The sequence below is a fragment of the Peromyscus maniculatus genome, chromosome 3 (assembly GCF_049852395.1).
Source record: "Peromyscus maniculatus bairdii isolate BWxNUB_F1_BW_parent chromosome 3, HU_Pman_BW_mat_3.1, whole genome shotgun sequence".
In the NCBI taxonomy this organism is placed as follows: domain Eukaryota; kingdom Metazoa; phylum Chordata; class Mammalia; order Rodentia; family Cricetidae; genus Peromyscus; species Peromyscus maniculatus.
The window spans coordinates 24,843,794-24,858,345 of NC_134854.1; the positions used below are offsets into that span (position 1 = coordinate 24,843,794).

Here is a 14,552-nt window from a genome sequence, read left to right on the forward strand (position 1 = left end):
CATTCAAACTCATATGTCCTAGGCAGAATGTGGACAATGAGTAAGCACCGTCAGTATTCAGCTGGAAGATCTGCAGCTGAGGCCCTTGTGACAAAAATACCAAGATGACGATCTCTAAGCAGAAGATGAACGATAGCATGAAACTTCTTACCAAAGAAAATACACTTTCTAATAGAATGTATGTAGGCAAAGGCTCCACACTAAGACCTATTTAATTCATTGTAAAAACCACTGGGTGTTTTAATTCAGGGCCTAGTACAGGAGTGCAGTCAGGAAATACCATCCTCTGCTTGGTCACTCTGCTCTTTAATTTTTAAACTTGTAGGTTAATTTGCCTTATTGCTTAGTTCTGTTTGTAGTTCAATTCTAGGTGAACTGACATCTAGGCTGTAGTGAAATTGGGAGCTTCCCCTTTAAGAAAAGCAAAGATTAAAAATTTAACCATGTACCAAAATATGATGCAGTCATCGTCTAGTGTACTTTTTTTTTTTAAGGTAGGTCAGATGTAAATGTCTCGGAAGCCATTGGGTCTCCTGTTCAGCGAAGCTGCGTGTAAATGGAGAACCCTGGTTTGGTCTGTGCAGTGTTACTCAACAGTGGGCATAAACACAGCAGCCCCTCATGCTTCAGTACGCAGCTAAGCTAGTCCTCCACGCCACACTCTTCGAAAGTTGTCCATCTCTATCTGTTTCTGTGGAGTTGCCACAATGGCGCAGCTAAAACATTTTAGAGTCCGTCAGCTTTAATTAACGTAACATGACCTGATCATTTTCACAGTTAAGAAGAAAGAAGTTTGCATTCTGTAAACCCGAAGCTCAATCTGCAGATTATGCTAAGTTGCTTCATTCATAGTCCACAGTCCTCTGCTCGTGTCAGAAGGACAGCGTTTGTCCCCTCTAGTGATAAACAAATTATACATGAAATCAATTCCACTTCACAATCATTGTCCCTATTGGGTATTATCTTCCCTCCCCTGCTCCCTCCAGTTAAGCCTGCATCCTGTCACTGGCTAATGAGCTGAGGACTTTCTGTTCCAGGTGGCACCCCCTGCCTGGAAGTCATGACATTTCCCATTTCGAATGCTGCTGGCATTTTTCGACAGCTCCTGCTAACTAGACTTTTTGACCTGCACTAAGAGGAACTCATCTGATCGAATCCTCTAACCTGCCAATCATTCCAGCAAATGATCTTCACAGTCACTCCCAAGGCAGGAATGGAAGGGGGGAGAGAAAGAAAGGGGAGCGAGAGGATGAGGGAGTCCGTAAGGCTGCTGCCTCTGCTGCTACCTAATGAGAATACTTTAAGTCTGTGAGGCAGCTGAACCGCTGAAAAGCTGGTGGGAAAATCAGGCCACAACTGAATGCCTGGCTCCGTAATTACTGATCTCTTTCCATCCCGAGATCATTTTGAGAGCAACACCTCTGAGATGAGCCAGTTTCTAAAGAACACAATAATACCCCACCTTACCCAGAGAAAATAGATTCATTTTCTCCTGCCACTATCAATATGCAATTCTCATAATCCCACTCTGTCGAACAGCAGCCTTTGCAGAATTAATTACGTGCTATAAGCTTGTTAAGTGTGCATCTGTAAACCAAGGATGATTATAATGTTTGTCCCAGCCAAGACAAGCCCTCTTTTTTCCTCAGGCATATTTTAATGCTGCGGATGGTGCTCGGGACGTGTGAACACAAAAGCAAGCAGGTACGAAGGGACTCGGCATTGCACTTAGGAAGGATTAAATTCCCAAAACTCACAGAACTTAGTGATTTGAGCATTTTAAATCAATGAGGTAAAGGTTTTTTTTTTTTTTTTCACATTTGGATGTGTCCAGCTTGCACAGAATCAGTGTATTCAATTACACTCACAAAATAACCCAATTACTTCACAAAAAGGGTCCAGTGGGTGGCTTATTGTCAAAGGATCAAAACTCTGTGCACCTCACTATGGAGATTTGTTGGCCAAGGGAAGATACAACATAATTATGTGTTATCATTACACCACTGTATGTAATAAAATAAAATAAGTACTGTACATGATCTAGTTGCACATGATAATCACACATCTTTCCCATTTATAGCAATTAAGCCAATAGCCTCATTTACAATAATCATGTAATTGAGGGCATTTTACTAATTGCATTGAAAATTATAATCCAGAGCAATTAAAAATTCCAAGGGCACTCCACAGAACACAAACTACTTTAAAACAATGGTGCTAAGTCACAATGAAAAATTTCACCCAAGTATGGGAGCTAACGGAACAGTATTCGGTTTATATGGTGATATTAGCTATGAGATAAATTTCCACCATCAAATTCTCTAACTTTATATTGTTTTAGTTTTTTCTAGACCTTGTACAGTATTTCCAGAGGTGGAAAAGTAAGGCTTTAATCTATATATTGTTACTTCAACACTATAGAACTACTGAAAAATTAGACTTTGATGTGTAGCGCACACACACACACACACACACACACACACACAGAGAGAGAGAGAGAGAGAGAGAGAGAGAGAGAGAGAGAGAGAGAGAGAGTAGAAACAGCATCCATTCTAAGTTCCAAAAGAGACTCAGTAAATTATTCATTTGCACACCCAAATTCATGTTCTTAAAAGCTTTATCCATAGAAGCATCTCAGAGTAATGCAAACATTTTGTTAATTATACTTGTAATAATTTAGCTAAAATGTTTAACTTTGCTTATTGGAATACATTTTGGGTGAGGTTTTCACTACATTTGCTAGAATTTTAATCTGCTTAAGGCCCTCGTTTTGTGCCTGAGCCCCAATGTCTAAACCTTTTGATTCCACTCCCCAGGCAGACAAAGCTTGCCTGAGAGGACCATCTCAGAGGGAGGGATGAGGGTGATCTGCGGGACAATGGGTGTGGTTTTGAGCTCCCTTCTGCCTCTCCCTCTCAACACTGTCATTTATACATTGTCCTCCATGCATTAAAATGTCAGCTCAGACCATCAGCCCACTTCAGCTCAAACAGCCTCCTTTTATGCTCAGACACTTCCCAGAGTGCCAACAGACCACAAAGACGGTCTGGTGGGACTCAGCTGCTCTCCTGGTATTAATAATACAATATGGTGCACTTAGGGCATAGACAATTCCTTCTGTACCCCCAAATCCATAAGAATCAACAATACATGAAAAAGGAAATTAGAGCTCCTGAGCTGTTGATAACCCCAGCCACAGGTGGGGCCATACACTGTAAAATATAGTGTGGTTATTAGTTACATCTGTGCCTCTATCTATGCAAAAGCTTTATTCAGATTATGCTGTTGACAAAAAGTCCCTAGAAAATTGATCTGGGCTTTGAACTGCCAGAAGATGCAAGCTGCAGTGTTACTGTCTCTGTCCAACTCATAGTCTGAAAGTCTTCTAATCTGGAAATGCTGAAACACACACACACCACCAATAGAGACAACTTGTGTTAGGATCCATGGGCTAAGGAGCCAGTTTGTGGACTATCAAACCAGTTTCTTTTCTTTCACCAATTCCTAAAACAAAACAATACCCAAACAAATCAGAGGATGAAATACAGAAAAAGCAAGATCAAAAGGCTACCATTACTTTTAACATTAAAACTCATTCCAAATTGCTTGTTTTTAAAGATAGATGCAGTGTATTATTTAAACATAAAGAGTCACCAGGTGAATAACACACATTTTAGAAAAATGAAATGTTTGCTCACATTTATATGTGGCAGAGATGGGGTAGAAAAAGAGAGTGGTATTTAGGAAAGTGAGGGAATGGACCTTTATTCTACTCTCCTAACTTTCCTGTAAGTCTATTTCTTCAATACAAAACGAAGTGGTTTACAGATGCTCTCCTGAAACACACTAGGAGGCTTTCATTCTGCTTCAGATAGTCGAGGGCTGAGTCTTTGCTAGCCCACTTGTGGAGCTGGGGTGGTAATGATGCAGAGTGCAGGTTAGAGGTGTCCCAAGAAAAGGAAGAGGAAGGGGGACCAGGAGAGAGACTTCTACAGCCTTTCTGCAGCCCTTTAGGGAAAAGAGGCTCCTTAGCATGGGAGAGAGTTAAGCCTGCAGGGATATCCAACCTTCTGACATTGCAACAAGCGGCTGTGGTCTACACATTTGTCAGACTGTGGTCTCGCTGTGCTGGAATTCATGTGGTCACCCCATTACAGTAAGGGGTGTGGAGGTGGAGGCACCGTCAGATGCTGGAGAGCTCTGTGTCTGCCCAGTCTCATCAGACATGATGACCACATGCTTCAACTATAGAGCACTTGAAATTCTACCAAGGAAGAGACATTTAAGACCAATTGAAATTAATTAAAGATAATTTTAAATGGGCACACAGCTACTGATTATATACCATGACACCATTCTTTCTTATGAAAAGGAGGAAGGAAAAAGGGAGGGATGAAGAGAAGGATAATTAAATTATTTTTGGTCATGTGATGGAATACTATTTTCCTAGTTTATCTTTACTCTGTCCTGACTTAAGTAATTGGTTATTTTGCCGTATAAATATATAATCCCCGATAGCTAGTGAAGACTTCACTATCCATGCCCCCGTCAAGTTCTTAAAATTTTCAATAATTTCATGTATGAATATTGTCCTTATGTCATTTTATCTCTCCTTTTCCTCTTTCCAACCCATCTAGCACCCTGCTCTGCCAATTTATGACCTCTTTAATTGTTATTGTTACATACACACACATCCCACCCTAATAAATATATAAGTACAACCTACTGAGTTCATTTAGTTTTGCTCCTGTGTATCTGTGTTTAGGGGTGATCATTAAGTATTTTGTAACTAACCAGGGAGCTCATCCCAGGGGAAGACTGATTTTCCCTCTCTCAGTTACCAATTAATGACCCCTGGAGTTTGTTAAAATACAGATTCATGGGCCCCAGAAATTGTGTTGAGAACTCTGCTAGCGTTTGGTATCCCAGAATGTGAGATGCCTATTTTCAGAGGGTATGGCATAAGCACACTGGGTCATGAATAGAATATGGCTAATAAGCAAAATACCAAATAAAACAAAACCCTTGATCCTATTCAATGAAAGTTCCTTAAGCAATTAACTCTAATCTCTTTATCTACCAGATCACTGTTAGGAACTGTTTACTGACTGAGGTAAGCAAATCAAGAGTAACCACGGCTTCATTGCCATGTAATTCTTAAATAATGTGGACTCAGAATGATAATATGCTGAAACAGAAGATCACCAAAGTTTGCAGAGTTAACCACTTGCAATTGGACCAAACAGTATTATTTCACACACTAGACAAGTTATTTTAAGTTTACAATGAGTTTAATAAAGTCTAAAGACCAACTGATTCACTGAAAAGGAATCTCTTATCTCTATATTTTGTAAAAGTAGACAGTGATTCACACTTCTATGCCAATTTAGAATGACTTGAAAAAAAATAGCTCAGCACAGGCTTATGGTCAGTATCACCTTATGCAACTCTAAGTGTTACTAATGGATGTGAGTATTCAATACTGCCTCTGGTATTCTCCTTAAGGAACATTTTCTCTGTACATTTGGGACTCCCTTAGATTTTACTCAACTCTTCGGTGATGACCAAGCGAGTGGGAACAAGCTATGAACCAGCCGAGGGACTTCTCTAGAGAATAACAAAATGTAGGGAACTCAGGGCTTCCATCAACACTGGCAGATATCCCTATTCTTAACCCAGGCACTTGCAGTTTTCTTTTCATTTAATTTTGCTACAAGACTCTAAAACCCAAATTGCTTTCTTCTGCAAAGCAAAATGCATCTCATTAGCTTTCCCACTAAGGCCAATTTATGTAAATCCAGCATTATTAACTAAATAATTGAAGTGACCTTAGTTTGCAAGGAAAGAAATAATGTGGCATTGAGGTATAGAAGAAATATTAGGACTTGAAGCATTCCTGCCTGCCCAGGCCCTTTCATTTCAAAAGCAGCATGGCACAATGCAAGTTCCTCACTGAGAGCCCTGCTCATCACCAGAGGGAGGGGCTAAAACTCTAGCCTGGACTCAGGCTCCCTCCGCCCCTAGGCTCGTCCCCTCCTTCTCCTTCCCAGTCACTATGGGTAATATAAAAACTGAGATATTCCAGTGAAATTTAATAATGCCACAGACTGCTCTAAACAGGTGACAAACAAATAAAAAAAATCAGAAAACCAAAGACTAGAGGATTCTATCTTATTTTTTTTCTGAGAATCATTTATTAACGTGACTTTTAGCTTCATAATGTCTCTAGTTTGAAATTCACCTACTGGTCAGAAAAAAAGCCAGGCCATGCGCTGTAGGGACCAATACATAGGCTATGTTATTTGATCTCTAACATGGGAATATTTGGTAGTTTAACTTTCAAAAATAAGAAACTAAGATGATTTCTTTTTCTGTTGACAGAAACATGTTAGAATCCAGCTTTCCCGCAGCTTTTCTGAAAAGAATTGAGATCTTTCTTTAGTGGCCTACTGACTCAGATGTGATAGCTGGAGAAACAGTAATACTGAAGCCTTCAAAGTCGACGTGATAAGGGCAACACGCTTAGGGAAAACATTTGTATTGCTATCAAACACTTCTAGAGAGAAGCATCCACTGAAGCTCGGACTCTGGATCCAGTATAAGGAAGCACACTGCAGCCTTATGAGCACTGCGGGCTGCAGTCTCAAGCATCTTTGTAAACCTCTTTGCAACTAGCAAGTTTTAATCTTTCTGGGCAATGCTCTGCCCAGTCAGCTCTTGAATAAGCTGATCTTAACCAAATCTTTGCAGCTTTGACTGTGTAGATCGGAGCATTCAGAAGAGCCGAGAACAAAGGACACACACGGTCCTGTGATGGAGATCCAGGCTTGCTTGTGTGTGTGAATCAATAAAACAGCCCCTTCTTGTTCTCATTCCACCAAATCAGCTAAGGAGCTTGTAACGTGAGAGCTAAATGCTTTTAAATGTGCACGCTCCATACAACTCTCACGAACAAATCAAACCATTCTCAGAAACACGAGGCTACTGGTCAGAAGCTGGTCAGAATCATAGCCCCAGTCTATCTGACCAATTGCTACTAGGAGTGGGCCCCAGAAGCCACTGAGGTCAAGTTCCCTTTAGGTAACCACACACCCAGTAGCCCAAAGGAAGAGCTGTGCTCTCCCGTGGAGCTGCAGATTTAAGCGCAGTAGCTCCTGATCAGTCTTTACAAGCTGTAATTTAACTAGGAATCTTTTTTTTACCCCTTCCAAATCAACATAAATCTCTACTGTGTTCTAGGCCAGCGAAATGAAACTCCATGCTGAGAGCATGAAAAGCTGAGTTCTGAAATTGCTGACAGGTTTTTCTCAGGTCTAGGTATACATTTGAATTTGCAGTCTTGCCATCTGCCCACTTAGTTTCTTACCAAATTTCCAAAAAGGAGAAATCCAGGCCATTCCCCAGAACACATGAAAAACAAAAACACAAACACAAACAAAAACAAAAAACCAAGCATGGCATACTTGTAATCTTAATGCTAGGGAGGCAGAGGCAGGCGGATCTCTGTGAGTTCGAGGCCAGCCTGGTCCACCAAGTGAGTTCCAGGAGAGGCGCAAAGCTACACAAGAGAAACCCTGTCTCGAAAAACCAAAAAAAAAAAAAAAAAAAAAAAAGGTGGACAGGGATTGAGGGAGGCACTTGATATAAATCTCTGGCTGAAGCCCTCCACTGCACCCCCCCCCCACACACATGAACAGTTCTTATTGTACACATCGTTCAGCTCACTTCACTCGACAGTTATCGAACACAGAGAAGCAATGAACATGCTTTATAGAAACCAGCACCAAAAAGGCTTCCTCACAAGGGAAGTTCATTCTCCATTTGCTTAAGAGTGAGATGTGGGTGGTGGTGGTGCACACCTTTAATCCCAACACTCAGGAGGCAGAGGAAGGTGGATCTCTGAGTTTGAGGCCAGCCTGGTCTACAGAGGGAGTTCCAGGACAGCTAGTGCTACACAGAAACCTTTACTTGAAATAACAAACAAACAGGGTGAGATGTTACGGAATCCAGACATTGCTTTCTGGTAATCGAAAAAGACACAGCCTCCAGACATTGCTGTCTTACACTTGCCACTGGGCATGTGCGATGACTTGATAGGACGACATGCCTGGACATCGCCAAGGTTGTTTACAGTGCCTACCTGCAGAACAGTAGAGGTCGAAGAGCTGAACTGTAAAACCCAAGGCTTTACCATGACAGGTCTGTGCCAGAGCCAGAGAGGAATCAGAAACCAGCTTATCTTAAAATGGGGACTGGGCATTCTCTCTTATCACACATAAAATCTTCTGATGGGACAGAAGTGGAGAATTGTAGGAGTTGCTGATAATTCATGAGAAGCTAGAAATCTAGACTTTTATATGAAATATCCTAATTTAAAATGACAGCAAATAATTAAAAAACAAATAATATTGGCCAAACAACAACAAAAACCAAACAAACAAAAAAACAGGTCTGTGATTTAGGTACAGCTCAAAGTGGAGCTTTCCTAACTTCAATGATGAATTCAAGAGCAGTTAAGACAGATGCCCACGACTCAGTGGTTTGCAAGTGACTGCATCACTAATGTACATCATGCAGTGAAACTTTGCTTAGAGCCTGGGAGGGGCCGGAAAACATTGAAATTCCTGATTGTCCTCTACCGCAGCAGAATGTTTGATAAATGCCAGAATAGCCCACGTGACTCAAGACAGTTTTTGGGGCAATGAGGCTGAAATGTTTCAGTCAGTGAGTAGGTCTATTCCACGTCTATTATGAACATCACTTCCCGTTAATCAGGCCCCTTACCTGTGCTCTCCCGAGAAGGCCAGGCCAGTCAGTGCTTGGTGTTCGATAGACTTTTGCCATAAGTATTGTTTTTTCCAAAGGCCCTCATACTCTCTCCAGCTTCAGGTTGTAATCTCACATTTGGGACGGTAAAAATAGAAGACACTGAAGAGAGAATGAAAAGTTCTGCTTACATATCTGTACACATGTTGACAACATTTTATTTAAAAGAAAATGGAGATTGCAAAGCAGTCTGCATGTCCAGCATATGGAACACTGTGGTATGTGTTGGCGTTTGAAATGCCAGTGGTCAAATGCGCACACACAGCTATATATAAAATTCCATGCGGCGTACACATGTGTACACACACACACACACACACACACACACACACACACACACACACACACACATGTTTGCACGAGACAAGTCTTTGCCATTCTTTCAGTCACTCATGACAGAAGCAGTTTTTTACTCTCACATTTCCTGGGAATTACAGAATCCTGCATCCCATACATCAGAGTAGAAGGAAAGGCTTGCCTTGGGACCTTCTGACTGGGGGAGACAAAATAAACAACCAAGTCAATCTAATATTAACGGTAAAAGTTACGAAGAAATAGAGAAGGAAAACTGGAGGTTGGAGGAAGAAGGTCAGAGCTGTCCCTGGTAGAGAAGGACTGTTTGAGCAGCCATGTGCAGGAGAGGGCAGGAAAACCTGAGGAAAGCAAGCTCAAAAATACGTCAAGAGGAAAAGCCCGAGCTGACTTTAGGAAGGCAAAAGAAGTGGCAAACCAGCCAGACTGCTGTTGTGAACACAGAGAGTGACAAGTGAGCTGAGGACCGGATGACTCTGTGGAAGTGTGAGACAAAAGCAGAGGACACAAAGATCACCCAGAAAGACGGTGCCGCCATTTATTCTCAAGGGCAGCTCAGAAGGAGCAAGTCGGGATGGAAAGGTTATGAGTTTGAGTCTATTAATTCTAAATTTTCAGTGTCTACGACAGAATATGAGAGTCAGGGACGCTGGGATGAGGCACGGGACCTTAGGAGCTGTGTTTGGATGATATCGAAATCTCGAGACTGGATGGAATTACCCAGCTCTGGGAAGTGAGCCCGACAGGAAGGTCTGAGGAGGATGCACCGGAACACTGACCGTGTGCCTTCAGGCCGGCCTGGCAGGAGAGAAGAGTTTGCAAAGGGAAGTTCTAGGAGGAGAAAGTAAACCCTGAAGGGATCTTGTCCAGGAAACCAAGCGAAGGAAGTGTTAGCAGGAAGAGGTGGCAGACAAGCGTGTTCAATTCCGCTGACAGGTCAAGGTGACAGCCAGGAAAACCCCCAAAGAGAGCAAGAGTTATGGCTGCCTAGGTGGGAAACATTCAAGACACAACAGGAAAAGGAAACAGCAAAGCTGTTTAAAATGGGTGTACTGGCCAGCACGGTGATGCAAGAGCTTCATCCCAGCACTAGGAGGGCAGAGGCAGGCAGGGAGCTCTGTGAGTTCAAGGTCAGTCTATATAGTGAAACCTTGTCTCAAAACAAATACATTTATTAATTAATAAAATAAAAAATAAGCGTGCTTTCTACATTCATAAGAGGATGATAATGATACTACATAATAGCATATTATGTTACGTTGTTAAGGTGCCATGGAGGGCCATGAGGGTAAAGCTACAAATATTAGATCTGAAAAGGTCCTTCAGGACTACCATGCTGTCCTCAGCTTGCTCTCCAAATCAGAAGTTGGAAGCACAGAGGGATGAAGGCACAGGTCCATAGTTGCCTGGCCAGGACCTGTGGAGCTGAGCTTACAGTCTGGGGGTCTGATTCCCAGCTCCGAGATCGCCACACTGGACCAATTTGCTGGCCTTCTTTTAGGAGATTTGAGTTTTATGAATTAGCAAATGAATGTAATAAAATCAAGGACTCTGTGCTGTGAAGTATATTTTGTTCATTTACTTTGACAAGGATAGTTCAGCTTCAATTATTTATGTAACTTGATAGTATACACAGGAGAATGCCCCATGGTGTGCTTGAGGAAAGTAATGAATTTCTTCTAAATCAACCCTCTATTTATTTCCTGCAATTAAATCTCTGTGAAGAAGTAGAGCAAGGCTGTTGGGGTTTGGGAATATGAGGGAAATGACACTGTCACCATCCTTGGTCAGCTCTAACTGCCAGACAGATCCCTAGGTAATCGTACAATCACTTTTGCGTGATGTGTTTATTCTGTTTCTTACTTTGGTGACACAAATACTTCACTTCTACATTTTCTTATTACGTAACTACAATAAATGTTCGAATGTACTTCAATGACCATTTTGAGAATTCAGCTGAGTTTTCTCACACCACCATCAGGGCTTGGCCAACCATAGCACATGGTCACTTAGACACTTCCTACCTGGTGAATCCAGATCAGCCTTATAAGCCATATTATCTGCTCTCTGGTGGTCATTTCCCTATGAGGCCCAACCAGCTCCACTGATTCCATTGATTTCCACACCCATGTAGACTGTACACCCATGGGGTCTGATTAATCAAAGCACATCAAGGCTGGAGACCAATATTCCCCATTCCCCTTTTAACTTGATTTCACTTTCTGACTCAAGTATCTCTCTCTCTCTCTCTCTCTCTCTCTCTCTCCCTATATCTATCTATCTATCTATCTATCTATCTATTCTGTGGGCATTCCTCTAAAAAGTGCTCTGAGCCATCACAGACTAAGAGCTTTGTGGCATGAATTGTGTCCCGTTCCAAGCTGATGTTAGTGCCCCAGCCTCACTGTGTTGGTGTCTGGGAATGGGACCTTTGGGAGTGATGAGGCTTAGGTGAGCTCAGGAAGTGGGTGGTCCTCATGAAGGGATTAGTAGCTTTATAAGAAGAAGAACAGAGAAATGTTTTTTCTGCTCTGTGATGACCAAGCAGGGTGGGCCTCTGCCAGTAGTGAGGACAGCCCTTACCAGGACCAGAATCCCCCAGCACCTGCATCTTCAGTTGTCATCCCTGGAACTGTGATAATAAATATCTATCATCTCAGCCTCCCACCCTAAGCTGTTTCCTCCTGAAAATGTGAGTTGAGCAGGAGAGCTAGGTGCCTGCCTGGCAGTGGTGAGCCAGCACCCCACTTGTGGGCACATGCTTCTGCTGGTGCTCAGCACTCCCTGGAAACTCCCTTGAAAGGGAAGGCATGAGGGTTCTGTTGCTGCCACACATTCTGCCATTTGCCAGACAGTGCATTTTACAAAAATCTGCACTAATCTGGAGTTTAATTTGAAGAATCTCGAGAATTTCTGAGTACAGTCAGCCGAATGCTAACTCAGACAAGAGTCACACAGCCTAATTCCCAAAGTCACAGAAGTCTGGGGATTCTTTGTTTTGGAAACATGTTTACAAGGGCAGCCACGTTGTTCTAAATGGAAATGACTATAGTATTTAATACTGGGATTGTCCTTTCTTGCGAATGGATTTATCCTTCATAATGATTATCTTCTAGACACAGAAATAGCATTTCTGTAACTCAAAATTGTTACCGGAGGCATTTAGTAGAATCTCGCTTTAAAAATATAATGATTTTTCATCTTTATTCTCCCCCCTTCAAAAGGTTTCACTGCTCCTGATGTTTAACGTTATGCAGAGACGTGTTTCTGCCAATGAATATCGCCTTATGGTTATGCTTCTGCAAATAGCCTGCTGTGAGCTGATAAAGGGATTAATGCAGCCAAAATTCTTAATCTGTGAAATTACAAATTAAATTCTCATATTAAAAATACCACCCTGAGGTATTTTTTGTGGTTTTAATTCCCCTCTGGTGTTCTGCATACATTGTACTTGTTAATGACGGGGACAAGGCTGTCTCGGTTGGCAGTCTGTTGCTCAGTGATAATGTGTAGGCATTTACTCCCTTACAGAAACTGGATTTAACCACTGGCTGATAAACTAAGTGGCAAGTGGGTAATAAGTCCATATTAACAGGAAAGTACTACTACAGAATTCAGAATTCACAGACCCTCAAAATCTGGCTTAAACTCAGTCATCAAATCGACTGGGATTGAGATGTCGCCAAGGAGGGGTGAGATCAAGGTGGAAGTTCCACTGCGTGGGGAGAGCAAACCCCAGCTGTGAAGTTCAGGGAGCCATAAACTAATATCCCAGTTGTACTTTTTGTCTTTCCCAGTATAGGGGTATTTTGTTTTTTCATAGGTTTTAATTTCTTTTAAAGTTTGGAATCACTGCTATAATAGGTGGTAGATCTTTAGAAAGGAAGTAAGATGGATGATAAAGGAAATATAGACTAGGAATAATTGAGATATTAATGAAGATCTGTAAGCATAAGGAGAGTATCAGGTCAATACATCTATAGTTACCTTAGGGCAACAAGAAAATGGATAGAAATAAGTGATATCTATCTATCTACCTATCCACTCACGTATATAATATATGTACATACTTTATATATGTATATATATGCATATAATTTAGGTTAAGAAGGCTCAAGGGAGTTGGATTTAGTTCCAAAATAAAGGGTGACTGTGATTCTTGCTATAGAGAATCCAACACTGCAGGGGTAGTCAAAAACTCCTAGAGACAAAGGAAGTAACTTCATGTCTACTCTAAGTGATGTATGTACACGAATTAATAAGTGCATTATAAATATTTATGCATCTATGCAGTATGCTATTTTTAAGGCAATCATGAAAATATGTTAAGAAATATCTCTAATGGGTCTTTGGAAAGAACATATCATCACTGAGTAAAAATATTCCTACTGCTGCCACAGTGTTTTTCAAAATTTCACAAGAATTCTGTTTCACACTTGGGAAGAAAGCTGAGATCCACCCAGCCATAAATCCTTCCCCAAATACTTTAAATGTAATTGAAGAAGCCTGTGCAAATATGAGCAGTTCTGTAAAAACAAAACAAAACCCACCCAGGAACAGTTTTGTTTTAAAAAGATCTAGAGAAGAGCTGTCTGTACAAATACCACGAGCATGTGTAGTTAAAATGAATTGCATGTCTTCAGTTCTTACATGTCAGCTCAGTGCATTAGCCGATTGCCAGCTCTGTTCTCCGGCTCACTGCCTAACCATGCTCTTTAAGGCTATTGTTACAACCAAGATGGCCTCTGAAAATCAAACAGAAATGAACCATTTTTCCTCTGTGTACTGTAGCCAGTTAAAATAGCACTGTATGCAGAAAGCACTAAATATGTAAATCATATTTTCCTTTGCCTTTATGACTGCTCAGATCATTTTTTGGACACACACATAATCAAATACAAAGATGTGCAGCTGCAGACTGCAGAGTAGAGATAGCAAAAAATGAATCCATTTTCTTTCTGTGTCTGGTAAGCTAGCAATTGAATGGCAGGACTCCAATAAATATATATACACAGGATCTCCCTCCCTCCCTCCCTCCCTCTCCCTCCCTCCCTCTCTCTCTTTCTCTCTCTGTCACACACACTCATAACGCACACACATATACATAACCTTATGTTTATGCACACATGAAGGCGCCCATCTGTCTATATGCATGCTACATATTGATGACAAAGTGCTTTGATTAGATGCTACAGATGTGTCCTACTCACTATCAGTCAGCTCCCATAGCCGCGGGGGGAGATCGCTGAAATACTCGTGGCTCAAGGCGGCCTGTGCAGATAGCCTGTTCTTTGGGGAACACTGTAGAAGCTTGGAAGCCAGATCTTCGGCATGGTTTACATAGCTGAGCCTAAAAACACAGGCAGAAACAGAGAAGTCAGACCAAAGAAGAAACCTACTAAACAGGACCTCAG

The 14,552-nt window shown here is 41.6% G+C and overlaps 1 protein-coding gene across 6 annotated transcripts in view; it reads right to left on the minus strand.

Moving 5' to 3' along the window:
• The window catches only part of Cdk14 (cyclin dependent kinase 14), a 557,745-nt gene that overhangs the window by 71,277 nt on the left and 471,916 nt on the right, over positions 1 to 14,552 (minus strand). For all 6 annotated transcript variants that reach the window (XM_076566272.1, XM_042272740.2, XM_076566274.1 and 3 more), the window contains 2 exons: positions 14,349 to 14,488; positions 8,785 to 8,928 (listed from right to left, as the gene is read on the minus strand). In XM_076566272.1, the coding sequence (XP_076422387.1) occupies positions 8,813 to 8,928; positions 14,349 to 14,488 (256 nt within the window). In that variant the 3' untranslated portion in view covers positions 8,785 to 8,812. The remainder of the gene's footprint in view (positions 1 to 8,784; positions 8,929 to 14,348; positions 14,489 to 14,552) is intronic.